Genomic DNA, 27,037 nt, shown 5'->3' with positions numbered 1-27,037 from the left:
TAAAATATAGAACATCATTTATTTGCAACAAGTGGACATCATTCCAAATGTTTTGGGTTCAAGGCAGTTTGGAGCCAAAAGCTGTATATGCATATATTCAGGTGTTGTTATAAACTACCAGTACATTCATTCTAACCTCTTGCTCTGTACAGGATAGGGTATGCTTCTAGTGTGGAAACAACTTAATATAAAGGTTTGGTTGATAGTTTCACTCTGTTCTTCCGTTCATGTTCCAATGATTGTTCTGTAAATGGTTGTATTTTAGTTATCTAACTTTCCCATCCATTTCAATGGGTTCCATTTTTTGTCCCGTTAGAAAGGACCAGATCCCTCCTCTGAAATTCGGATTCCCTAGAGCATAGACAAAGGCATTGGCTATGGGGGAAGTCTTTGCAAGGATGGCAGGAAGCTGCAAAAAGAAAGGTAAATGGAAACCATATTATAGTGACATTAGTTTTTCAAATTCACTAAACTAAGTAATAGAAACAGCAAATATCTAGAGACGCCACGTGAATCAATAGTCGCAAATCTGCACCTCCCCCAGACCCAAAAGTAAAGTACGTTCCAGATTCCTTGTCAATGTTATCTCGAAACAAAAGACTAAAATATAATTGTGACAAAGTTCTGACGAAGGGTCATCGACCTGAAACGTTAACTTGGTTCCTCTCTCCACAGATGTTGCCTGACCAGCTGAGTATTTCCAGCATTTTCTGTTTTTATTTTATATTATGGCCCAGAAATTCGGGTCGGGGGCTTCCCGCGGGTGCAAGCCCCCGACCTGCACTTACCTAGCGCGCCGGCCGCTGAGCTGTGGGCCCACGTGGGATTCCGATCCTGGGCCTCCTCCACCTGCCGGTGTGCAGTGCTTGCGTATCCCAGGGGCGCAGTTAGTTCGATGCGTCCACTGGGATCACGTGGGCCATGGAGAGCCAATGGTGGCAGGGAATGCTTCATTCATAAGTTTGACAGGAAGAGCTGTCAAACCTATAAATACAATAAGCCCCAAAACATCACTAAAACTTCAAATAATTTTTTTTTAAATCACATTTTAAAAATAACTATAAATTACATGAAATAACTATTTTAAACAATTTAAATTTTTGAAAAATTAATTACATTTTCTAACAAGTCTAAAAATAAACTTACCTTTCTTTAAAGTGTTTAAAAATAATAAACCTGTGGAAAAAATGTTTTAATTTTAATTAATTCAGCACTTACCTTGTTAAAAGCAGGTCTTACGCCTGCTTTTTTAAAGTGTAACTGCTGGAGACTTACCCTCCCGGAGAAACCTGGAAAAAAAACGTAAGTTAGATGCGCACGCGCTGCCTCTCAGGCGCACGCGTTTCACCTGTCAACCCCTTCTTTCAGGGGAATGGAAGTGTCGGTTTCCCGCGCATGCGCAGTGCATGCACAAAACCGGCACTTCCATTGGGCCTACGGGTGAGTACCCTGTGCGTACTCACCCGTGGAGACCCAAATTTCTGGGCCATTATATAATTGGCCGCTTGGCTGTAATCAGTACAATATTTAAAAAATAAACTCAAAACTCAAAAAGAAATTACCCTGGTACATTCTGAGCGAAGTTAGTACAATTTGTGTAATGTCACTCCCCGCTGCCCCACCACCCCGCACCACCCCCCACCCCTCCCCCCACTCATCCTTGTACACACGCCCTTCTGAAAATAACACTAGCTATTGTCACTTACCATTCTCAGTTTTGGAGATAAGATGGTAACATCTTCAATGACAGCATACATGCACAACAGGCTATAAGGTCCCCAGCAAATTAGTAGGGTTTTAAAAGGCAGTCCTGTATTAAACTGAGCGGAAACAAAATCATTGAGTTAGAATGGTTCAAGTCATGCAATGATTGCATCATCACAACACTACAGTCATCTTTTTACTTGTTAAACCAGCAGGTCCCACTGGAAGTACTGCCCACTCTGTGCCTATGATATCCCCCAACCCCCCTATACTTCTTTATTTATCAGAGATAACTCCCTAACCCACCATCCTTGGCCGACCCTACAGCAGTTTTCACTGCTTTTGCTGCCAATTCTATCCTTTCCCCATCTCTTTTACAGTATTGATTCCTTGCTGGATTATGGTTCTGTGAGTGTTGGTTCCGAGAAGAGTACAGCACAGAAGGAGGCCATTTGGCCCATCGAGCCTGCACTGGTTCAAAGATCCTCAAAGATTCACTGAGCCTCCTAAAACCCGTTCATGGGTTCCCCTTATGGTTCAGCTTGTGAGTGGCTGTGCCCTGCAGACCAGGAGGTTCCAGGTCGGATCTGCATTCAGTTGGTTGATCTCAGGAGAGGCAGCAGCAGGGGGCTAATAATTGGCCTCAGCATCCCTGGGCTAGGAAGAGCAAAGTTGACCAGGTTCTTCTGATCATTATCCAGTAGCCCCTGCTGGAACTGGCCATTCTTGCATATTGAATGATGACAGGATGATGATTGGGCTTGTCTGAGATCACCTCCCACAACTGGGGTTGGATAATAATCAGAAGTGAGATTATTTGGCTTTTTTTTTTGTTTCCTTCTTTAGCTTGGGGCCAAAGAACAAATTGTAGTGCCCCTACCCTGCACAACTTTGATCAGCTAACTAAACGCAGACCAGATATCAAACTGCGGATTTTCCTGATCTGTATAGTTCACTAACACGCTGGGTTTACCCAGTCCGACATGAGAGCTATCACCGTTTAAAGTCATGAAGGCTTTAGGTAGAATAAACAAAGAGAAACTGTTTCCAATGGCTTAAGGTTCGATCACCAGAGGGCACAGATTTAAGGTGATTGGCAAAAGAACCAGAGGCGACATGAGGGGAAACTTTTTTACACAACGAGTGGTTAGGATTTGGAATGCGCTGCCTGATAGGGTGGTGGAGGCAGATTCAGTAGTAGTCTTCAAAAGGATAAATATTTGAAGGAGAAAAAATCACAGGGATATGGGGAAAGAGTGGGGGAGTGGGACTAACTGGATTGCTCTTCGAAAGAGCTGGCGCAAACTCGATGGGCCGAGTGGCCTCCTTCTGTGCTGTCCTATTCTGTGATTCTATGATACCAAGTAGCTTCTATCTTACTCTTGCAGTGACAAAGGGTAGGCTATCCTGGCATTCTCAGGATCAGTGAAAGAAACCTCTTCATAGAATAATAGAAATCACATAACAGATGGAGGTCATTCCTTGCTATCTCCCTGTATCCTTTCATATTCTTTCTTTACAAATATTAATCCAATTGCCTTTTGATGATGTTGAAATCATTCTCAATTAGGTATTTGTGGTAAGGCATCACCGTGAAACAAATTTCTTCTAAATTATTTCTTCCTTCTTCCTGAGTTTATGCCCTCTTGGTACCAATTCACTAACTAGCAGATTTTCACTATTTATCATCTTTTGAATACCTCTTCTGCATGTCTACATAACCTTCGCTGTTCCAGTAAAGAACACCCTAATTTTTAAACTTTTCTTCATAGCTTTACTTCTCATTTCTATTGAATCTTCACAATACCCTTCTGTAAGGAAAATGCCCTGTCAATTGCTTGAGATGTGCTCAAAATGGAGTTTCAGCTTGAAAGTTGCTTAGTCAAAATAAAGACAGTGGTTGAACTGAATGCTGGGAAGAGGCTGGAAATCAGGCTAAGTCAAACCATCAAACCATAAGGCTTTTAGCGAACACAAGTCTTCTCAGCTAATTAGGACATAAAGATTCAAAGTTAATCACACCATGAAAGCTTGTGTGCACAAATAGTCATTCCTTACTGGTGTCATTAGCCATTTCAAAAAAATCAGACCCAAGGGAAATACTCAGTGAAACATCAAATTGTCAAAATCGTGTCGAACACCTTGATGGATCAGCTGGGAACAAGAACAAGACACAAAGTTCCAAAATCCTCAAGAATCCACGCTTCACCAATTAAAAGGTAGCCCCAGGACTCCGAGATGTTTCTCCAAGACGTTTTGACATCTTACAGAACCTTTCCTTTTTGACAAAGGTGTCACTCAGACCGCTTAATGGGATGTAGGAGCTTTTCTTTGAAATTAAGGTACTGTATAAAAATAGAGGGCTTGACACCTCTCTCCAGTTAATAGTATCCGACATTGTTAGACTCTCTTATATTCTAGTCAGTCTCTCTCTGTCTCTTGTAGAAATAGCAATAGAAGCAGACAACAGTATTTCCGGACTCAATATCGAGTTCAACAATTTCAGATCATAACCTCGGCCCCTATTACATTTTTACTTATATTTTTTATCCACCCCTTGGTTTTGGTTTCTCCCTTCCCCCCCCCCCTTTCCTTTTTTTTCTCTCTCCCACATGGCAGCTGTCTCCCATTCTGCCAGAACATTTCACACCTAATCTGAGCCGTCTTTTGTCTCCACTAGTCCCCTATCACCATCTCGTCTCGTTTTGAATACCTCTTAATGTCTCTCCACTTCTTTTGTTCCCTCCCAGCCCTGCCTTTCGATCTATTTCATTTCCCTTCCAGTTTTGAAAAAGGGTTTGACCCGAAACGTCGACTGTAATTTCTCTCCACGGATGTTGCCTGGCCTGCTGAGTTTTTCCAGCATTTTCTGTTGTTATTACAGTATTTCTATTGTGTTTCTTAGACTTTCTTAGCTTCTCTTTGTTAGTTAGAAGTCAGTTGAGTGACCGTCTCGTACAAGAGATGAAAAATATGGAAAAGTTCTGGGACACCGAATGGGAGAACCTGGAAAGACAACAGAGACAGCTAGCTCAAGCAGAGAGCGACCATAGAGCCATCGTGGTCAAATACCAATCACATTCCCCTGATGCTGTTCAGGAACTAGAATATTTACAGAACGAACCAAAGGAAGAGGAATCTTTAGGAAGCCAGGATTTTATTCCAGTTCTTCTCTACGACTCCTTACAAGCAGAGTGTGAGAAGTTGAAAGAACAGTATGAACAGGCCCAGGCTACAATTCTGGAGGGGGTTAACTCGGCAGCCTCCGAAAAGCTAGTTTCAGTAGAAGCATATGAACAACTAAAGGTTGAACATGAGCAAGAAGTCCAAAGGCTGCAGGAAATTCTTGATGAGCTCAAGGCCAAGACAGACTCATCGGTAGAAGTTCCATCCATAGATGAGAAATTAGAGGTGAAAAACATGGCAGAGCATGAAAGACAGGATGTCCAAGAACTCATAAAAACATTGAAGGACACCCAAGACAAATATGAGGCGGCAATGACTGAGGTTCAACAACTTGAAGAACAGATTCAACTGGGAATCCTTTCAGTGGAAGAAAAGGAAACTGTAAGAAACTCAGAGACTGTAAGAATGGTCCCTGAACATGAACTAGAGAGAATCAGGGCGCAACTTTTCCGAGCGCTGAAAGCCAAAGTTCAAGAGGAACGTAAGGTGGAAGTATTGGAGAAAGAGGTGGATGAAATGGAGAAGACTCTGATCCACCGTGTTCCCAGGGAAGAGTTAACGGTCAGCCAACTCCTTCATATGCTGAAGGACAAGACTCTGCAAGGGGAACCATCTGAACACGAGCTTCAATCTTCAGGGGGAACGAGTTCGGAGCTCTCAAAAGTCACGGAGATAGCTGAGGTGGCAACACAAATTTTACAAGGATGCCAAAAGTACGTTGAATCACGTCAAGGTGAACAGAAGAATGTGGAAACCGTTACTTCAGTAGAAGGTTTAAATAGCCTGATAACGCAATTCCCGATGGAAGGGAAGGTATTGAACTCACAAATGAGGTCCGTCGTGAAGGAATGGCAGATAACCCAGGAAGAGCGGGATGAATATGAATGCATGAAGAAGTCTTTTCAAGAAAGATGTCTAGGGAAGGAACCACCGTCAGCTAACGTCCAGACGGGTGAGGAGGAAGAAGAAGGCTCTCTCGCTGGCCTAACTCAGGACGAACCCGAATATTACCATGACCTATTGAGTGACACTGAATATTACGAGGATGTGGTCTGCCCAGCTTGTGATGAAAACTCCCAAAGTGCTGAAATCCGGATGAAGCACTTAAGGTCTAAGGAACATAGAGAGTTGGTGGCGCTACAGCTGGCAGCCGAGAAAGGAGCTCCGAGAGTTTCAAAAAGGCAGAAAAGAAAAAGAAGAAGCAGAAGATAATAACTGTCTAAAATATTAGCACTTCTACCATCCCAGGCGGGACATTACGAAAGGAGCTAAATTAGTTGAAAAACTGGAAAATGTCAAGACAGCCAGTTGGTTGTAAAAGTCCGCACTGCTGGTTCAACAGGACGAAAGTTCAAGCTGTTACGTCAAGAAAAAGGCTATGGAGGAGTCACGCTAGCCAGGTGAACCGGCTACACCAAAGAAATGTTGTTCGGAACGAGTCAAGATCAGAGACTGAATCTATGAACTGTTTCCGCAGAGACTGAACCTGTGAACTGTTTCCACCGAGATTATATCTGTAAATTGTTTTATATGACATTGACTCCACCGAGATTATATCTGTAATTTGTTTTATAGTAAGTTGAAGATATGTATGTTTAACGGGGACTCTGTAAGTAATAAGCTAAAAAGGGAGGATTGTAGTGTATGTACCCGTCTACCTTTAAGGGAACTATTGAATGTAACCGTTCACCTTTAAGAGAACTACTTTAGGTGTGGCACTATTTGTTTGGCTTCTGTATACTGTAATACCGATAGTGACCACACCAGTATATAAGTGTTGTGGCAGGATTGCTGGGGCAGATTCGCCCGGACCTTCGAATAGTAAAGACCTGTTTGTTTGTTACTTCTGAAGTCTGTGTATTTATTAACTGCACAACCCACAGACTTTACATTTTCCATGTTAAATTTCATCCGCCAAGTGTCCGCCCATTCCGCCAGCCTACCTATGTCATCTTGAAGTCTATCACTATCCTCCTCACTGTTCACTATGCTTCCAAGTTTTGTGTCATCTGCAAATTTTGAAATTGTGCCCTGTACACCCAAGTCCAAGTCATTAATACATATCAAGAAAGGCAGTGGTCCTAGTACCGACCCCTGGGGAACACCACTGTATACCTTCCTCCAGTCCGAAAAACAACCGTTCACCACTACTCTCTGTTTCCTGTCACTTAGCCAATTTTGTATCTTTGCTGCCACTGTCCCTTTTATTGTATGGGCTTCAACTTTGCTAGCAAGCCTATTACGTGGCACTTTCTCAAATGCCTTTTGGGAGATTAAGAGAGGTGAGAGGCAAACCAGCTAGCTCAGATAGTGCTTGTGCAGAAGGTGGGTTCAGCCGGAGAGAAGATCCAAGTGGGACAGATAACCCTGCCTCCGAACGGGCTCATCGACACAACGCTCCTGAAACTAACACTTGTGTTCCCGGGAAGGAATGAGGTTGACTCAGTCACGCCACTCATAAGGAGATGGACATGTAAGTTCTGGAACATTGCTACTCATAGACATAGGGAGTGAAATGTGTCTTGGGCAGTAGTGCAAAATGGGCAATAGCGAATCAGCAGCCTGGTTTACACTCTGCCCAATTTTCTTTTCCATTGAAGTCACCCCAATAGATCCTGAGCTATTCAATGGACCAATGCTGTCAGATTGTTTGCTATCTAGGAATTTAACCCTAAAATAACTCCACCAATTGCAATAATCTCAGCCTCTGATCACTGCTTTAATTCTCAGCATCTGTTAATGCTAATTTACAGGACTACACTGAATTACTTTGACAACCTCTGTTACTCATTTTGTTAAGTAATTCTCTCCATTAATGACTTGCGATTCAAACGGCTGGGCCACACAATACATCGTTGATGATTTGGTGAGAAAGTGTTAATTCATTCACTCAGTAGCTTGTCGGCATTCTAACCGAGGGTTGGTGAAAGATAACCTACAAACTCGATTCAAACTGGTTAAATGGAAGGCAGTTTGGAATTACTCACTCCTAGATCTAAAACTGGATGGTTAAACCCTAGATGGCTCCTAGTGAGACGTTAAGCGAGAGTGTTCAGTCTGGCTCCCTGGCATATATTTGTCAGAATACCAAAACCCAGAGCTTTTACACTTTCCATGGATCTAATGTCCTTCTTATAATGGAGCTCCCAGAAGTTCACGCAATATTTCAACTAAATTCAGCAGCACATCCTTGCTTTTGTATTCACTGGCCTGCTATAGAATCCCAGAACTTCAGCAACTTCAGATCATAACCTCGGCCCCTATTATATTTTTATATTTTTTATCCACACTTTTGGTTTGTGACTTTTCCTTTATTTCTCTCTCCCACATGGCAGCTGTCTTTCACTCTGCCAGCGCATTTCACACTTCATCCAGAGCCATCCTTTGTCTCTTTACCTGTCCTATTACCATCTCGTCTCACCTTGAATATCTCTCAATGTCTCTTCTTTCATTCCCCTCCCCCATTTCCCAGCCCCCAAACTGCCTTTTGTTTCATTTCCTGCCTTTTCTCTCAGTTCTGACGAAGGGTTTCGACCCGAAACGTTGACTCTATTTCTCTCTCCACGGATGTTGCCTGGCCTGCTGAGTTTTTCCAGCATTTTCTGTTGTATTTCCAGAATCTAGTTCTCTTGTTTATGCATTTCCACATTTTAAGATTCATGAATCTGCACCCATAGATCCTTCTGTTCCTCCACTCTGTTCAGAATCTTATTTATGACGCAGATCATTTCCCAATTCTTTTTGCCAAACATATTACTGTACTTCACATTTCTCGGTGATGAATTACACCTACCAGCTAGCTGTCTACTCTATGAACCTGTCTATATACTCTTTCAATCTTCTGTATTCTTTCTCAGTTTGCCATGCCTCCTAATTTGGTATCACAAGCAAACTTCAATATCATTCATTTTGTGTCTCTGTCCAAATCATTTACGTAACCGGAAAACATCAGAACAGATCCCTGGGATACAGCCCAGCCCACCAATCTGAAAAAACCCCCCATCTAATTATCTTTCATCAGCAATCACCTCACCCCTTCGCTGCATTTGATCACTGATTCACAACACAGACTGTGCAAGGAAGTTGAAAGTGAGAAGGAGGTGGCAGGGGTTTGAGGCCAGAAGGAATCTTTGAACTAAATACGTGTTGGTTCCCTATAGTCTGATGGAGGAAACCTCCATTCGGTCTGTTTGGGCTGGAATCGGACTTAGGAAATTAACTTGTGAAGGCGTTTCAAAATCTAAAAAAGGAATTGACAGGGTAGATGCTGAGAGGTTGTTGCCCCTGGCTGGAGTGTCTAGAACTAGGGGGCATAGTCTCAGGATAAGGGGTCAGCCATTTAAGACTGAGATGAGGAGGAATTTCTTCACTCAGAGGGTTGTGAATCTTTGAAATTCTCTACCCCAAAGGGCTCTGGCTACTCAGTCGTTAAGTATATTCAAGGCTGAGATCGATAGATTTTTGAACTCTAAGGGAATCAAGGGATATGGCGATTGGGCGGGATAGTGGAGTTGAGGGTGAAGATCAGCCATGATCTTATTGAATGGCGGAGCAGGCTCGAGGGACCGTATGGCCTACTCCTGCTCCTATTTTTTATGTTCCTATGTTCTTATGACTGCATCCATTGAAAACCCTTGTCAGCGTGCATATGACATTTGTGTCAGAGGTGGAAAGCACCAGCTTGCAAAAATCCCCATGTGGTGATTGTAATATTGTGCAGGCTTCATTGTTGTGTGTCTGCGTATGCCTCCGTGAGCAGAAATATGACATGCACCCATGACATGCGCAGCAGTAGTATATCCTAGGATACTACGCTAATTTACTGCATGATGCAGTCCCTTGCTGGTATCTATGTTTATATGTTCAATGTCTTTGCTCTTTCAGTTATCCTTTAGCATTCTTTATTTGGCACTCAGTTATATATTTTACTATGCACATACTAGGTTCCATTTAGCTAAATTTAGAAGTATTTCCTGACTTTAGAGTAAGGCATGGGAGGAGGAAAAAATGTACTGAGGTTGGAATTCAATGTAACATGAAAAATCTGTATTGAACGGTGACGTGAAGCAGTCATTCATGAAAGAAAGACTTATGAAATAATACTGAGCGGCCTACGGGTGGCGCTGTCCAGGGAGAGTATAAATACTCGGGCACGGGCCCAGCTTGCGCAGGACATTCTTAACAGGAACTAGTGAAGGACACAACTAGACCTCCATGTTGCAAAACAGTTGATTAAAGCTTTAATGCTTAGACCAAGGCCTAGAAATTGGGTTTTGGCGCAGCGACGGCTTTAGCGCCGGAAGTTAGTGCCGGAGCTAAGTCGCGCTGGGCGGGCCAAAAATTCACTAGTTCTGCGCCCAAACGGCTGCCGGCGCTGCTGAAAGCTGTTTGCGCCTGAAAACTGGCGCTACGCGCTGAATTGCGGCGCTATTCTGGCGCTGCGGCGCCCGCTGCGGTGCGGCAGGTTCGGGAAGTGCAGGCCTCCTCCTTCCCTTAAGGAGGAGCTGCCTGCACCCGGCCGCGGCCCGCGAAAATCATTGTAAAAATGAGCCCGGCACCTCGGACAAGTGCCGGGCTTGCATCTGTCCCGGGGGGGGGGGGGGGGGGGGAGAAGTCCGGGGAGGGAGCTGCGGCCAGGCGGCCGGCGGGAAAGCGGCCGGCCGCCACGGGGCCTTTAATGCGCCGGCGCAAAGTCCAGTAAGGCACCTCTGCCAGAACGTTGCTTGCGGCTGCCACGGGCGAGGCGGCCGCAAGTCAATTTCGGAGTTCGGGCGGGTTACCATGGCAACCGGGACGCTGCGCACACCAATGACGTCATCGGTGCCGGCGCAGCGCTAACGGCCTAACGCCGATTTAGGGACCCACTCAATTTCCAAACTGGCCATAACTCCGGCGCTAGGCCCTCTAGCGCCTCAAAAGCGGCGCTAAGCCTACCGAATTTCTAGGCCCAAGTGCCTAGTAGTTTTCTTACGTCAAACGGTGTTACCCACTGGAAATGTTATGTACGCTAAGTATGGTTATCAATCTTTAACTTAGACACTGTATTATCATTGTTATAAATCCCTGGGTTAAAGTTGCCATGTGAAGGTACGGCAAGAACTTTTAAGGACACAATGTGACTAAGAGCAGACTTTCCATAATTCTGCACCAGTATCAACTGTTGCAGACAGTGAGGCTGCGCTGTCTCCAGGCAGAAACCCCAGGAGGAAGGGGTGGAGTTGGGTTTTTCGAGCGGGAAAAGCTGCAGAGAGCGACTGGAAGAGAGGAGGGCAGGAGCTCTGAAAAGAGGGCTCAGGAGGCAAATGGCTGCCGCATCCCGTCCCGGGCTTCCAAACTCGGCCGCCGCCCTTCGTATTAGTAGCACTGCATCCTGAACTGGCTGGCTGCAAGTCACCAGTACCGGGGGATCGTCGTCTGAACCCAGATCTGCAAGGCAGAGGTCTGGGGAGAGCTGCTTGCCTCGTGCTGATGGGGAGCTACTTGGAAAAGCTGCAGAGAGAGAGAGAGAGAGAGTCACCAACTCCAGCGGCTGCTGGGTGCTCTGCATCCAGAACTCAAAGTGGGATTCAGTGATCGTGAAGAGAATTCAACGAAGGGGTTCGGAGTCGTAAGTCTTGCAGACATTATACATACCATGAGCTCCAACTTAAGCGCGCCAACGAAAGAGTGCACTCGAATTTGGACACAGGGACAGTCCTTTGAATCCATGTAAATGGAGAATGTATGTTTATTATGTCTAGAGTCATTCTAATGTATGCAAATGTCTAATTTAGTTCATTGACCTGTAATCTTCTTATACTGTCTGATGTTAAAACTATAAAGTAAGATAGTTAGAATTAAGCCATTGTAGTAGTGATCTCCTTACTGGACTATAGAATACTGTCTACAACAGAGACCACATCTCACATATATCTAAAGAACCGTGAAGGGGTTACACATGCATTAACTGCAAATAGGAAAACCGAGTGCTGCTCAGTTTGATGTTTGGCTTTCGCCTCTTGGATCTGCAGTGGCTCAGGACTGGTCTTTCACCTCCGGAATTGGGAGCCATGTTCAGCCCAGATTAATGGGTTGAAACTCTCACCTGCATAAAAGGGCCAACTGCACAAAATCTCCCGCTAATTAATCAATCGGTACAGCACTACATTGTCGGTCTCACTCAGAGAGGCAACAGGATGGTTGATGAGAAAAGACCAGCCTTGGCACAGTAAGATTCCTTCTTCTGAGGAATGCTGTTCGGTAGAGAGATCTTTACTCGACATGCTGTATCTAATCTTGGAGTGGGAAATGCTGGGTCCTAAACTGGAAAAACCTCCATTCCTCAGGATTGACTGACTCTTGCAATACTCACAAAAGAGTCATTTGAAAACTTATTGGAAATTTGGCCTTTATTTCAAATAAAGTATAAAAGTAGGGAAGTCCTGTTACAACTGTACAGGGCATTGGTGAGACTACACCTGGAGTACTGTGTACAGTTTTGGTCTCCTTATTTAAGGAAGGATATACTTGCATTGGAGTCAGTTCAGAGAAGGTTCACGAGGTTGATTCCAGCGATGAAGGTGTTGTCTTATGACGAAAGGTTGAGCAGGTTGAGCCTGTACTCATTGGAGTTTAGAAGAATGAGAGGGGATCTTAGTGAAACATATTAGGGGGAAAAATTGAGTCGAGCCCCCTTTGGGGCGCTAACTTTGCCGGTTAGCGCCCCAGAAAAATTAGCACCGCCATGGCTGAAATTGAATGGTAGCACCCCAAGAGGGATGTGGGGTGCTACTGGAAGCGCCCCGCCTCCCTCTTGGGGCGCTGCAAGGGAATATCGCGGCACTGTGGCATGTCACGCCGCGGTATTGTAGGCCTTCCTCCCCTTCTTAAAGGGGAGGGGCATTGCACAGCTGGGCCACCGGGATCGGAGTGCCGGCAAAAGAGCCAGGCACTCAAGAGAAGTGCCGGGCTCATGGAGCATAGCGTCCGGCGGTAAGTCAGGGGGCGCTACCGAAGATCGCGGCCGGGGCGCGAGCGGGGCACTGCGCACGGCAATGACGCCATCGCCGACGGCACAGTGCCATGGGGTGCTAACGGTTACCGCCATCGCTAACCTCCCGCTGAATTTCGTGGGAGGCATCGCCCGGATGCTAGTTGCTTTGCGCCCCGTTAGCGCCCTCTTAGGGAGGTGCAAAGCAACCGAATTTTTCCCCCATAAGCAGGGGAGTTATCCCCTGTGTCCTGGCCAATATCTATCTCTCAACCCACATAACAAAGAAACCCAAATTATCTGGTCGTTATCAGGGTAGATGCAAAGAGGATGTTTCCCCTCATGGGGGAATCTAGAACTAGGGGGCATAATTTCAGAATAAGGGGGCACCCTTTTAAATCAGAAATGAGGAGTAATTTCTTCTCTGAGGGTCGTGAATCTGTGGAATTCTCTTCCCCAGAGAGCTGTGGCGGCTGGGTCATTGAATATATTTAAGGTGGAGATAGACAGATTTTTGAACGGTAAGGGAGTCGAGGGTTATGGGCAGCGGGCAGGGAAGTGGAGTCGAGGCCAAGATCAGATCTGCCATGATCTTATTGAATGGCGGAGCAGGCTCGAGGGGCCAAATGACCGACTCCTGCTCCTACGTCTTATGTCTTATGTTCTCATATCATTCAGTGGAGCTTGAAAATACGAGCCAAAAACATCACTTCATTTCGATCTGATAGAATTGTGAGCTTTATAACAAAAGCATGTACAGTAAAGTCAAGGAGCAGACAAGAAAATCATTTTTAAAACCGAAAATGTGTAGTTGCGGCAATGAAAAACTCGAAGGATTTTCTGTTGCGTTCTTAATAAGATTACATCATTTTATTTTTTACCTTGACTTGTCCCGTTTTCTTGAATTTATTCGCACAAGATTGGTAAGAAGTTACCAAGATGAAAAGTGGAATGACAAATTCGAAAATTGCCATCGGAATGAAGTACGAGATAAACCTTCTGGTAAAAAATAAATAAAAGTATAGACAATATTATACATTCGACTCCAATTCATGTTTCACAAAGTAATTATCTAAATAGTTTTGCAGCATGTGTGAAAAATCAATTTAGAACAGATATTAGGACAACCTCCTTTAGTCAAAGTACAATTGGATGCCATGATGGGAGAATTAGTGTACTGAACAGATAACCTTTGATGGGCTGAATTGCCTTGATCCACCACTGATTTTTATGAACTTATGACAGATAGACATCTGTGTCAGCAGTGGGTAGCACTCTCGTCTCTGAGTCAGAAGGTTGTGGGTTCAAGTCCCCACTCCAGAGACTTTGAGCACAACAAATCTGGACTGACACTCCCAGTGCAGTGCTGAGGGAGTGCTGCACTGTCAGAGGAGCCGTCTTTCAGATGAGACGTTAAACCGAGGCCCCGTCTGCTCTCTCAGGTGGATGTAAAAGTTCCCTTGGCACTATTACGAAGAAGAGCAGGGGAGTTATCCCCCGTGTCCTGGCCAATATCTATCTCTCAACCCACATAACAAAGAAACCCAAATTATCTGGTCGTTATCACATTGCTGTTTGTGGGAGCTTGCTGTGCGCAAATTGGCTGCTGTGTTTCCTACATTACAACAGTGACTACACTTTAAACGTGCTGTAAAGGGCATTGGGGCATCGTGGATGGTCGTGAAAGGCGCTATATAAATGCATGTCTTTCTTTCTTTCAGATGGATAATCACACACTGAGAAACTCTAAACATTCATAATATCCAAACACACTCAATGGAGCCAGCATTCAGATAAACTACACAGGACAATGATTTAACAAAGACTAGAAAGTTACTCCCCTAAAATGCATGGAAAGTAGGGCAGTGAGAGCATCTCATTTACATATTTAGACAGTGCTCCCGGCCCATAGCATGTGACATGTCGAGGTTATGACAGCAGGTTAGCAGGCACCAGAAGCTGTTAAAGGGCTGCTTTTAAAGCCATGCCTTTTTTTTCCCCCAATGGATTTTGCTAAAAAGGCTTGATTTAGTGATCAGGCAATGGAGACCCTGGTGCAGGGCATCCTGCAATGAAAAGGGGGGACATGTTTTGAGGAAAAGTCCAGCGATGAACCAAGCTTGCAATTTTTCTTTTAAACCTTGTCTCCCTTGAAGCACTCATTGCAAATGGTTTCTGAGCATCTGGAAGGCTATGGGGTTTTCCTGAAATTTTCACGAAATTTGAGACCTTAGTGGTCCTTGTACATTCTGGGTAGTATTGCCAAGTACAGTACGCTTCAGGCAAAGAGCAAGGGGTTGATTTTCAGTGTGCCGTGAGGCGGGCTTTTAGGCGTGCGGGGGTCAAAAATCCCGAATTCGGGGGTCCCGACACCAACCCGCCCAAAACCCGCCTCCACGTAAGTTTCAAAGGAGGCGGGGTACCCGCCCCACATTGGGACCCGCCGACCCGAGGCGGGAAGAGATTAGTGCCAATTAACTGCCTGTTAGCAGGTAGTTAACAGGCAGTTTTTAGCCTAATCCCTATTTTGAGGGGTGTCGTGTGGGATTCCCGACGGCTCCAAACCACGTCAGGTTAGAGCAGGTGGGCCGTCGGGTTGAAGGAGTTGGAGGGGTCGCGATGTCAGTGTTCAGGTGAGTGATGGGTGCATGAGTGCAAAGGTAAGTGTTTGGTGTGTCTAAAGTGTGTAAAGAAGTTTAAATTACCTGTACTTACCTTAACAGCCTTTCTTCCTCTAGGTTTCGGGAGTCCATCACTCAGCCGGCACTGAAAGCAAAATGGCTGCGAGCTGTCAAAAGTGACAGCCTTCAGCTTTCATTGCCAATGAGAGTTCTAACTGAGTCTGTGTAGAAGGACTCAGGTTAGAAGTCAGACTGTCAGTGTTTGACAGCTTCAAACAGCTGTGAAACACTGATATTTCATCTGTCAAAAACTCTTGACAGATGAAATTTCAGTCTGTGACGTCACCTGTTGCCGGGTGGCCCTTAATTGGCCTGCTGAGCCCGCTGGGCAGGCTCAACAAGGTCAATCAAGGGAAAATCGCGTGGATTGGCCGGACGTCGATGTAGGCGGGACTAAAACCCGAAAGTTGTAGTCCCGCCTCCTTCCCGACTGCTGAATGAAAATCAACCCCTAAGCCTCAGCCAATAAGATGGGGCTCTGGTGTTCGAGGTGCTATGGTACTTCAGGTAGCTCTAATCACATTATTGGTCCTACAGGTTGTGCTAATGAGAAGCTGAAACCACTTCTCATTGACACAAATGATGTAGTATGATGGAACTGGCGTCTCTAGTGGTGTTGTATTAATGGTTTCAGTCTCAGGGTGCCACACTTCCAAGGGTACAGTAGTGTAGTGGTTATGTTACTGGACTAGTAATCCTAGTAGGCCTGGACTGATAATCCAGAGAATTTGAGTTCAAATCCCACCATGGTCACCCGAAACTTTGAATTCAACTCAAAAAAAATCAGGAAATAAAAAGATGGTGGCAGTAAAAGTGACCATGAAGCTGTCGGATTGTCATAATAAACCCAAATGGTTTACTAATGTCTTTTAAGGAAGGGAACCTGCCGTCCTTACCTGGTCTGGCCTATATGTGACTCCAGTCCTACACCAACCCATGGCCACATTACCAGCCCTCTGAGGCGGCCTAGCAAGCCACTCAGTTGTATCAAACTGCTCCAAAGAATAAGATCCTCCACCACCTTCTGAGGGCAACTAGGGGTGGCGAATAAGAGCTGGCCTTGCCAGCGAGGCCCTCATCCTGAGAATGAATTACATTTAAAAAAAGTTCATATACACACCTGTCACCTTTAGAGTAGTCCAAAGTACAGCAAGTTCTCAATGGTTCGTAGTCATATTCACCCCAGCCCAACAATGGCATAGCAGCCCAGAATCCAGCAAGTGCCCAGATAATTAATAGAACCATCATTGTACTGCTCCATTGTAATCTTGACCCTATAATATAGGATGTCAATTTGTAGATCAATTAGCTCTTTCGTCTTCAATGTGTGTAATTTAAGTTCAACCAACTTACAGTAAACTCTTTCGTATCCGGCACCGATGGGACCAGGATGGCGCCGGTTGATTAAAAATTCCGGATAACGGGGAGGTATATCTACCGAGGACTACCCCCACTGACTAACTCGGCCACCACTGGAGACTCGGGCTTGGACTCCGCAACATTTCCGGTTATTGAGGTGTTTGGATCGGTAGAGACTTCCGACAGCGCCAAGAAGCCGAGTAGTGGCAGTTTGGAGAACTACCCCCACTGACTAACTCGGCCACCGCGGGAGACTCGGACTCAAGACTCGGCAACATTTCTGGTTATTGAGGTGTTCAGACTTCTGACAGCGCCAAGAAGCCGAGTAGTGGCAGTTTGGAGAACTACCCCCACTGAGTAACTCGGCCACTGCGGGAGACTCGGACTCGGCAACATTTACGGTTATTGAGGTATTGTTTTCTGAGTATCAATTTTGCCGGTTATTAGAGAATTACGGATAATTAAGTGCCGTTTAAACGAGAGTTTACTGTATATGTTAAATATATAAATGCCATTAAGATTACCAGTTAGCATTTTATTAGTTAACTTACAAAAATGTATAAACTTTAACATCATAGCTTGCGCATGTCATGCTTTATTTTCAGGCCATGGGCCAACTATTGTCATAATTCAGATACATCAAGGTAGAGGAACAGAGTCCAATGGCTCAGTGAATTTATTCACCCATCAGCTGAACCACATATACCAGAAAGGCCTCAAACTTGATCCCTGATTATCTAGGGTTAGGTGAGGCGAAATTAGCCAGGATTCATTTTACCCCCAAATTGTTCTCCAGTGACTTTTTCTAGAAAAAGTGCACCTGTGGGCAGTTTCAGGGTTGGCCACGGCGCCGTCCGTCTGATTAAGTAGCTTGCTAATGCTTCATTGCCGCAGTTCTCACGGGAATAGTGGCCACTTGGGTGCCTGCGGAATTACGGTTCAGCAAGGAATCAGCATCCTCGGGTTAGGAGGAGAGGAGAATTGTAACGATTAAAAAAAAAAAAAAATCAGCTTTAGTAATCCGCTTAGTTCAAGAATGGGATTATTTCCACAGATTCTTACATAACTAAACAGCATTCAGACTGTTGGAAATTACATTGCTTATACCGCTTTGCTAAGGAAGAAACTGAAATAAGTAGAACTTCCATCTTCTTGGCAAAAATAAACCCAGAGATTACAAGAACAAAGACCATCTCCACAATGTGCCATAGTCAGTCTTTCACTAATTCTTAATTTCTCCACAAAGGCTGCATTCAAATGAGCCTCTGAGTGACGTCCATTTTAAAAGACGAGCTGGCCACAACATCAATAGGCTCCAAATGGATTTGGAATTCTTCTTTCTGCTTTACATTTTACAGTTTGTTCACATCGCTGACATTCAGATAAACTTATTTGTTTACCCGAGGTTTCAATGAGGCAACTCGGACAGTCACCTGCAAGTGTTTGCGTTACATTTTAAGGTTTTCCATGCCTTTCCAAGTCTAAATCGCTTGGTGAAATAATAAAAGGGGAAATATTTTGCCACCTTTTTTTTTTAAGTTTGGGAATTTCCTGAACTTTTCCCCCTCAAATTTATTCCGCAAACTGAAAAGAAAACACAATGGGCCGTATTTTCCGATCGGAGGCTTCCGATCGGGAAAAAAATCTACGCACTTACCTGAGGGCTCCCGAGGTGCAGACACCTCCGCTCCTAGGCCTCTCCAAACTCGAAGTGCGCAGGGCCCACGTATCCCAGAGGCCCATGCGGTTCGCAAGCGTCCCTGGGATCATGTGGGCCATGGGGAGCCAATCACAGAAGGGAATCTCCCTTCATACACTTGACAGATAGACCTGTCAAATATATCAATGGAAATCACCCCCAAAAACATGTTACAACATTACTTTTTTTTCAAAAATCACATTTTTAAAATTAGTTGAAATTACAATTAAACAAAAATTTAATTTTTTGAAAAAAGTAATTAAAGTTTTTTACAGGGCTAAAAATAAACTTACCTTTTTTAAAAGTATTTTTAAATGAGTGAAAAAAATTTTTTTTACTTTTTTCAAATCTTTTGCCTTATTCCTGCTTCTGCCAGGCGTAAGATTTCTGAGGGTTTTCTGCGGGCGGAGGTTCTCCAGAAAGCGGAACTCTCCCCCCGCAGAGGCCCTTCTCCAGGGCAGGCGTCCGATCTGTCAAGAGCATTCTTGACAAATCGGAAATGCCGGTTTTCAACGCATGCGCTTCGCACGCCTGAAACCTGCATTTCCGATATCCCTATGGGTGGGTACACAGCCCACACACACCCGCAGGCATCGGAATATACGGGCCAATAATATAGCAAACACGACTCTTGTCAACAGGCAATTTAATCTGTGCATTTTGTGTTTAGGAATTTGCTTGGAATTACTTACTGCTGCAGGTCAGGTGGTATCTGTCCCAGGCAATGGCTGCACATGTATTAATGCTGGCCAGGGATGTCAGAAATCCTTGGAAACCGTGAGTCTGGCAACCTTCAGATCCGTAAGGCCAGTACCTGGGAGGGAAGCAAGCAAGTGAAAAATGTAAGGCCCCGATTTTAACTCCAGATGGATTGCCTGCTCAGGCCTGAGTTATTATTACATTATAACTTCACATTTCTCCACATTATATTCCATTTGCCATCTTCTTGCCTACTCACTTAGCCTGTCTATATCCCCTTGAAGCCTCCTTGCATCATCCTCAGAACTTACATTCGCAGCCAGCTTTGTATCATCAGCAAACTTGGATATATTACATTTGGTCCCCTCATCAAAATCATTGATGTAAATTGTGAATAGCTGAGGCCCAAGCACTGATCCTTGCGGTATCCCACTAGTTACAGCCTGCCAACTCGAAAATGACCCATTTATTCCTACTCTCTGTTTTCTGTCCGTTAACCAATCCTCAATCCATGCTAGTATATTACCCCCAATCCCATGAGCCTAATTTAGTTTAATAACTTCTTGTGTGGCACCTTATACAAACATAGAAGATAGGAGCAGGAGTAGGCCATTCGGCCCCACTAGCCTGCTCCGCCATTCAATGCGATCATGACTGATCATCCAAGTTCAGTACCCTGCTTTCTCCCCATACCCCTTGATCCCTTTAGCCTTAAGAATTATATCCAACTCCTTCTTGAATATATTTAATGAATTGGCCTCAACTGTCTTCTGTGATAGAGAATTCCACAGGTTCACCACTCTCTGGGTGAAGAAGTTCCTCCTCATTTCTGTCCTAGAAGGCCTACCCCTTATCCTTAGACTGTGACCCTGGTTCTGGATTCCCCGACCATCGGGAACATCCTCCCTGCATCTAGTGTGTCCAGTCCTGTTAGAATTTTATAAGTTTCAATGAGATCACCTCTCATTCTTCTAAACTCCAGCGAGTACAAGCCCAATCGTCCCAATCTCTCCTCATACGTCATTCCTGCCATCCCAGGTATCAGCCTTTTGAATCTTCGCTGAACTCCTTCCATGGCAAGAATATCCTTCCTCAGATAAGGCGACCAAAACTGCACACAATACTCAAGGGCCCTGAAATTAGGATCGGGGGCTTGTCGCGCGTGCAAGCCCCCGATCTGCACTCACCCGGCGCGCTGACATCTGAAGCCCGGGCCTGCTTGCATTTCCTGTCCCTGACCCGGTTCAGATGTCAGCGCGCAGTGCTTACCTGATCCAGCGGCGTAGTTAGTGCGATGTGCCGGCTGGGATCAGGTGAGCACTGTACAACCAATCAGGGGAGGGGAAGGTTCATTCATGAGTTTGAGAGTAATAGCTGTCAAACTCATGAAAACTACGGGGGCCCAAAACACTATTTAAACTTTAAATAAAAATTTAAAAAACATCCCAGCCATTAAATTAAGTATAAATAAGTTTTTTTTTAAAATTTAAACAATAATTTTTTTTTTGAAAAAAATTAATTTTTACTAAAAAGGGTCTAAAACTAAATTTACCTTATTGTAGATTCTTTAAAATAATAAATCTGTGGAAAAAAAAATTCTAAATTGCACTAAAACACCACTTACCTGTAAAAATAAATACTTATGTGCTTTTTACAAGCGTAAAGACCGGAGGCCTTTACACATGCGCAAATCCCCCAAAACAGAGGAAATCCAAGACGCACGCGCTGCCCCCTACAGCGCACGCGCTAGCCTCTTCACCTCTTGGGTTAGAGGAGAGGAAATTCCGGTTTTCAGCGCATGCGCTGTGCATGCTGAAAACCGGCATTTCCTCCGGCCAGACGCGTGAGTACCCCTTCCGTACTCACGCGTTTGGGGAGGAATTACTGCCCCAAGATGTGGTCTCACCAAGGCCCTGTACAACTGCAGCAAGACATCCTTGTTCTTGTACTCAAACCCTCTCGCTATGAAGGCTAACATACCATTTGCCTTCTTAACCGCCTGTTGCACCTGCATGCTTACCTTCAGCGACTGATGCACAAGGACACCCAGGTCTCGTTGCACTTCCCCTTCTCCCAATCTATTGCCATTCAGTTAATAATCTGCCTTCCTGTTTTTGACACCAAAGTTGATAACCTCACATTTATCCACGTTATAGTGCATCTGCCATGCTTCTGCCCAATCACCCTTCTGAAAGTCCAAATACACCACATCCACTGGTTCTCCCTTATCTATTTTACTAGTTACATCCTCAAAAAATTCCAGTAGATTAGTCAAGCACGATTTACCTTTTGTAAATCCATGTTGATTTTGTCCGATCCTGTCACTGTTTTTCAAGTGCTCTGCTATTACATCTTTTATAATGGACTCTAGCATTTTCCCCACTACCGATGTCAGGCTTACCGGTCTGTAATTCCCCGTTTTCTCTCTACCACCTTTTTTGAATAGTGGGGTAACATTAGCTACCCTCCAATCCATGGGTACTGTTCCAGATTCCATCGAATGTTGGAAGATGATCAGCAATGCATCTACTATTTCTAGGGCCACTTCCTTAAGTACCCTAGGATGAAGATTATCAGGCCCTGGGGATTTATTGGCCTTCAAGCCCATCAATTTCCCTAACACCATTTCCAGGGGATTATAGAATACCTTCTGAAAATCCAAATACACCACATCCACTGGTTCCCCCTTATCTATTCTGCTAGTTACAACCTCAAAAAACTCTAACTGATTTGTCAAACACGATTTCCCTTTCATAAATCCATGTTGACTCTGCCCAATCCTATTATTATTTTCTAAGTGCCATGTCACCACATCCTTAATAATAGATTCTAGCATTTTCCCTAGTACTGATGACAGGCTAACTGGCCTGTAGTTCCCATTTTTCTCTCTCCCTCCTTTCTTAAGTGGTGGGGTTACATTTTCTACCTTCCAATCTGCAGGAACCGTTCTAGAATCTATGGAATTTTGGAAGATGACAACCAATGCATCCACTATCTCTATAACCACTTCTTTCAAAACCCTAGGATGTAGGCCATCAGGTCCAGGGGATTTATCGGCTTTCAGTCCCATTAATTTCTCCAGTACTTTTTTTACTAATACTAATTTCTTTCAGTCCCTCAATCTCACTCGACCCTTGGTTCTCCACTATTTCTGAAAAGTTTTTGCGTCTTCTTCCGTGAAGACAGACACAATGGGTTGAATTTTGTCGGCACTCAGAGGGCGGGTTTGGATGCGGGTCCGCTGTCCAAGTAGCAAAGATTGACAGCGGGTAGGAAACCCGCTGTCAACCCGCCTCTACACGAGTCTCCCAGGTGTCGGGTCTGTCAGTGGAGAACTGACCCGACATCAAGCGGCGGGGGAGACAATTGAGCTCATTAACAGCCAATGTAATGGTTTTTTGAGGCTTCCTTGCAATTTTATGTGCTCCCCCACGAGTTACCCGCTGCTCGGGGAACACGCCAGCTCACCCTGGCATGAGTTGAGTCTGCTCTGATAACCTGACAGCTGCAGAAGTGGTGTAAAGGATGCCATGTTGCAGATGGTCAGTTTCAGAGCGCAGAAATTGCTGGTTACTGCATTTGTAAGACATATAGAGATTTCTTTAGCTTGCAAGTGTTTAGAGGCAACTGTATGTCCAGTGCCACCTCATTGGAACAACCTTTCTCACCATTGGCAGATCGCTTCTGTCATCTCACCTGTAGCTGCCATCTAGTGCAGCAACATTGGTGCCCTAGAAACTATCTCACCTTGCGCCTCTGATTCCTTCCATGCTCAGCCCCATCACCAACATCACCAGGCACACCAGCAGCACCAACATCACCAACCTTCTCCGCCATCACCTGATACTGCACAGGACACAGGGCATCAGCCCCTGACAACATTGCTGCCTGGAAGGCAAGTGATGGCATCACCATGGCCAGATTTACTTCACTTGACACTGTAAACCCTGGCTGCCACATGATGCGCCAGGTTAACACCATCCTACACCAGCACCGTAAAGCATCCTTTAATGTCCAAGCCATTCCATGCACACTCATCACAATAGCGGGGTGGGGGGGTGGTGAAGTTATGTCTCAACATTCACTGTAACTCAGTAAGGCACTTCTCAAGGTGCGCACAGATCTGTCCAATAAGGGGCAGTGTTCAAAAAAAAGACTTCACTGTATGACAACACATTACCAGAAACTTCACATGTACATTGGCGAAACCTCTCAAGTGCCTACCCTTGTGTGTTGTTAGTTGGTATGCTTGCAGTAGGATGAGGGTGAGTGTGAGGAGTGGCTAGTGAGATGGGGAAGTGATAATGTAGATAGAGAGGGTTGGGTGGAGGTGCAAGGTAAGTTGGTGTAAGTAAGGATGTGCAGGAGAAGGGTAGGGAAGGCAGAGTGATGGGGACGTGTTGAATGGCACAGCAGGGTGAGTTTGAGTGTGGCTTTGCAGTAACAGTTCGTGATCCACTGAGATCATTGAAAGGTTGGCGCCACTGCAGTCAGGGACCCCTGACGATATCCCTGCTTTTGCCCTCCTGTGCAATGTGCAACCAGGCTGCGTTGGTGTCCTGGGGAGGTCTCTTCTGCCCTTGGAAGGGAAGAGAACCTCCCTGCGTGCTGTGACTCCCTCCATATGCTGTGACTCCCTCCATTGGAGAGCCTGGGTGCAACCGTCTGCCTCTGTGCAGTGCTCGTCAGTGTTTGCAGCACCTCAATGCTGTAAAACACTGACAGAACAACTGTCAAACTCAATGTGGACATGGTCCCTTTAAGGAATCCGGCTGATGATGCATCATCAAATGACGTCATCAGACCCACTTCCTGTTAATTGGCCGGGAAGCCCGCAGGGTGGGCTTAACAAGGCCAGTCAAGGGAAAATCCCGTTGACAGAGCGGCTGCAGCCAGGAGTGGGTCCAAAACCCAGCAAACAGCTGTCCCGCCACCATCCCGACACCACTGAGCAAATCCAGCCCAAAGTATTTGTTTAATTTCTCTGCCATTTCCTTATTCCCCATTATAATTTCGCCTGTCTCAGCCTGTAAGGGACCCACATTTACTTTTGTTAATCTTTCCCTTTTTACATACCTACAGAAGCTTTTACAATCTGTTTTTATGTCTCTCGCTAGTTTACTCTCATATTCTATTTTCCCTTTATCAATTTCTTGATCCTCCTTTGCCGAATTCTAAAATCCTCCCAATCCTCAGGCTTACTATTCTTTTTGGCAATATTATAAGCCTCTTCCTTTGATCTAATACTTTCTTTAACTTCTCTTGTTAGCCATGGATGGGCCACTTTTCCTGTGAGGTTTTTGTGCCTTAAAGGAATGTATACTTGTAAATTATGTATTAATTTTTTTAATGCTAGCCATTGCTTGTCTACCATCATTCCTTTTAATGTAGTTTCCCAATCTACCTTAGCCAACTCGCCCCTTATACCTACATAGTTTGCTTTGTTTAGATTTAAGCCCCTAGTTTCGGATTTAACTAAATCACTTTCAAACTCAATATAAAATTCTATCATATTATGGTCACTCTTCCCTAAAGGCCCCTTTACTACAAGGTTATTAATTAACCCTTTCTCATTGCACAATACTAGATCTAAAATAGCCTGTTCCCTAGTTGGTTCCTCAACATACTGATCTTGAAAACTATCTTGCATACATTCTATGAATTTGTCCTCCACACTATTACTGCAAATTTGGTTTGCCCAGTCTATATGTAGATTAAAGTCCCCCATGATTACTGTATTATCCTTGTTACATGCGCCTCTAATTTCCTGATTTATACTCTGCCCTACATTACAACTACTGTTTGGGGGCCGATAAACAACTCCCACCAATGTTTTCTGCCCCTTGCTGTTTCTTAGTTCCACCCAAACTGATTCTACTTCTTGATTTTCGGAGCTAAGATCCTTTCTCTCTACTGTCTTTATCCCATCCTTTATTATCAGGGCTACCCCTCCTCCTTTTCCATTTTGCCTGTCTCTTCTAAAAGTTCAGTATCCTGGAATATTTAGTTCCCAACCTTGGTCACATTGCAACCACGTCTCCGTTATGGCTATTGGATCGAACCTGTTAATTTCTATCTGCGCTATTAATTCATCTATTTTGTTGCGAATGTGTTGCACATTCAGATGTACCTTTAGCTTTGACTTATTTCTATTTTTCCCTGATGTCACCTCAGTCACTGATGCCTTATTACCTTTGTTACTCTCTCTGTCCCTTCCTGACCCACTCTGCTTATTTTTACCCCAAACTCTACTCTGCTCTAGAGCCTTGACATTTCTCTCGCTGCTTTTATATTTACTCTTTCCTGAATTCTCCCCCCCCCCGCTTCATTAGTTTAAAGCCCTGTCTGCTGCCCTAGTTATTCGGTTCGCCAGGACACTGGTCCCAGTCCGGTTTAAGTGGAGCCCATCCCAACGGAACAGTTCCCCAGTACTGGCGCCAGTGCCCCGTGAACTGAAACCCCTTCCTCCCACACCACTCTTTGAGCCACGCATTTAAACCTCTGATCTGTTCTGTGCTGTACATTCTATGCAATTCTATCAAACCAAACTGAAAGACTGATAACCATGTATACCTTAGAAAGCTTGAGAAAGCTCCAACACATGCATTCAAGCAAATGCCCGAGTCAGATACAGCCAAGCTGGCTATTAGGAGATTACTTGGCGTTTGGAGCTCTTTTATCTTGTAAAAGGACAAAATCGTTATCCCATTTAGGAGCAGTCCTAGGACACCTGTGGAGCCGATCAGAGAAACAAAAAACATGAGGGTGGTTTCAAATGGCAAAGCACAAAGTACAGTTGTTACATTGGGACTTGGTTACAAAGTTGCAGTGGCACTTGTGTTTGCATTGTTGCGGGGCAGAAACTACTTCTGACCATTGCTGGACACGTGCACCTTTAAACCTATGAAATCTGAAAAACAATAAAGGTATTGGTTAATGCGGAAACAGAATACGTTTAGTTCGTTGTCGCACCTGTTCTCTCGCACAATCACACTTGTTGTGCAATGGGACAGTAAAACTAATCCAACCCTTATTGCATTTACACTATGCAGATTTTCTACTAACACAGCTTTCAAACCCGTATGCAAACTAAACCTAGTCATCGACTGCAGAAAGTCCCAGTGGAGCTCTGGGATTTTCTTGGCTGTACCCAGCTTTGAGCCGACCCAACAGCTGTGGAAGGTAAGCACCCCTTCTCTTGCTACACACACACACACGTAACATGGACTCACGTAACCCTCAAATATACACCTTTGCTTCTACAATCACATGCACGCCGAAATGCTCGCACACATCGACGTTCAGGTGCACCACACTGTCACAGTGACTAAGTGTGAATATTATATTAGTGGCAGGAACTGAAGACATAAACAGCTGAGCTGACGAACACTAATGTACATCTTTTTTTTACATGAGGCTCAGAAATGAACGTCCCGTAGCTTTACCTTCCAGTAATAGAGCGGTTCCCAATGCGAACACTTCCAGCTCACTGAATCCCTCAATTAATGGATTGGAAGTTACCATCTTTACACTCCGGCACCGCAAGAACCCAACTTGTTCCCTTTCACACTGCTTACCAAAAAAAAAACACAGTTGCTTCTTAAAGGCATTAATCATGCACGATCATGTGCCAGTTGCTTATATAAACTCTGGGAGTGGGAGGGGAAGCTTTAGCCACTTTGCAATCCTGGAAAGAATGTCTCACGACTGCAGTGTACACAAGACCATTAAGTCGCATTC

General features: G+C 44.7%; 1 protein-coding gene across 3 annotated transcripts; it reads right to left on the bottom strand.

Annotated features, from left to right (window-relative positions):
* On the bottom strand, window positions 1–27,037 carry rgra (retinal G protein coupled receptor a). Of its 3 annotated transcripts, none has more exons than XM_085970529.1 (7): window positions 26,743–27,037; window positions 25,871–26,027; window positions 19,291–19,412; window positions 16,661–16,814; window positions 13,741–13,858; window positions 1,707–1,820; window positions 1–409 (listed from the first exon to the last, which is right to left on the bottom strand). In XM_085970529.1, exons 1-7 carry the CDS (start codon window positions 26,912–26,914, stop codon window positions 266–268), a joined length of 981 nt encoding a protein of 326 aa, XP_085826655.1. In that variant the 5' UTR covers window positions 26,915–27,037; the 3' UTR covers window positions 1–265. The 3 variants fall into 3 exon arrangements, with proteins under 3 accessions (XP_085826655.1, XP_085826656.1, XP_085826657.1); XM_085970530.1 differs by having other exon boundaries at window positions 13,741–13,855; XM_085970531.1 differs by having other exon boundaries at window positions 26,875–27,037.

The sequence above is a fragment of the Somniosus microcephalus genome, chromosome 29 (assembly GCF_052327205.1).
Source record: "Somniosus microcephalus isolate GS21.2 chromosome 29, FLI_Smic_1.0, whole genome shotgun sequence".
NCBI classification, from domain to species: Eukaryota; Metazoa; Chordata; class Chondrichthyes; order Squaliformes; family Somniosidae; genus Somniosus; species Somniosus microcephalus.
The sequence above is the reverse complement of the archived record's forward strand: the minus strand, read 5'-3'. Positions and strand labels throughout refer to the sequence as shown.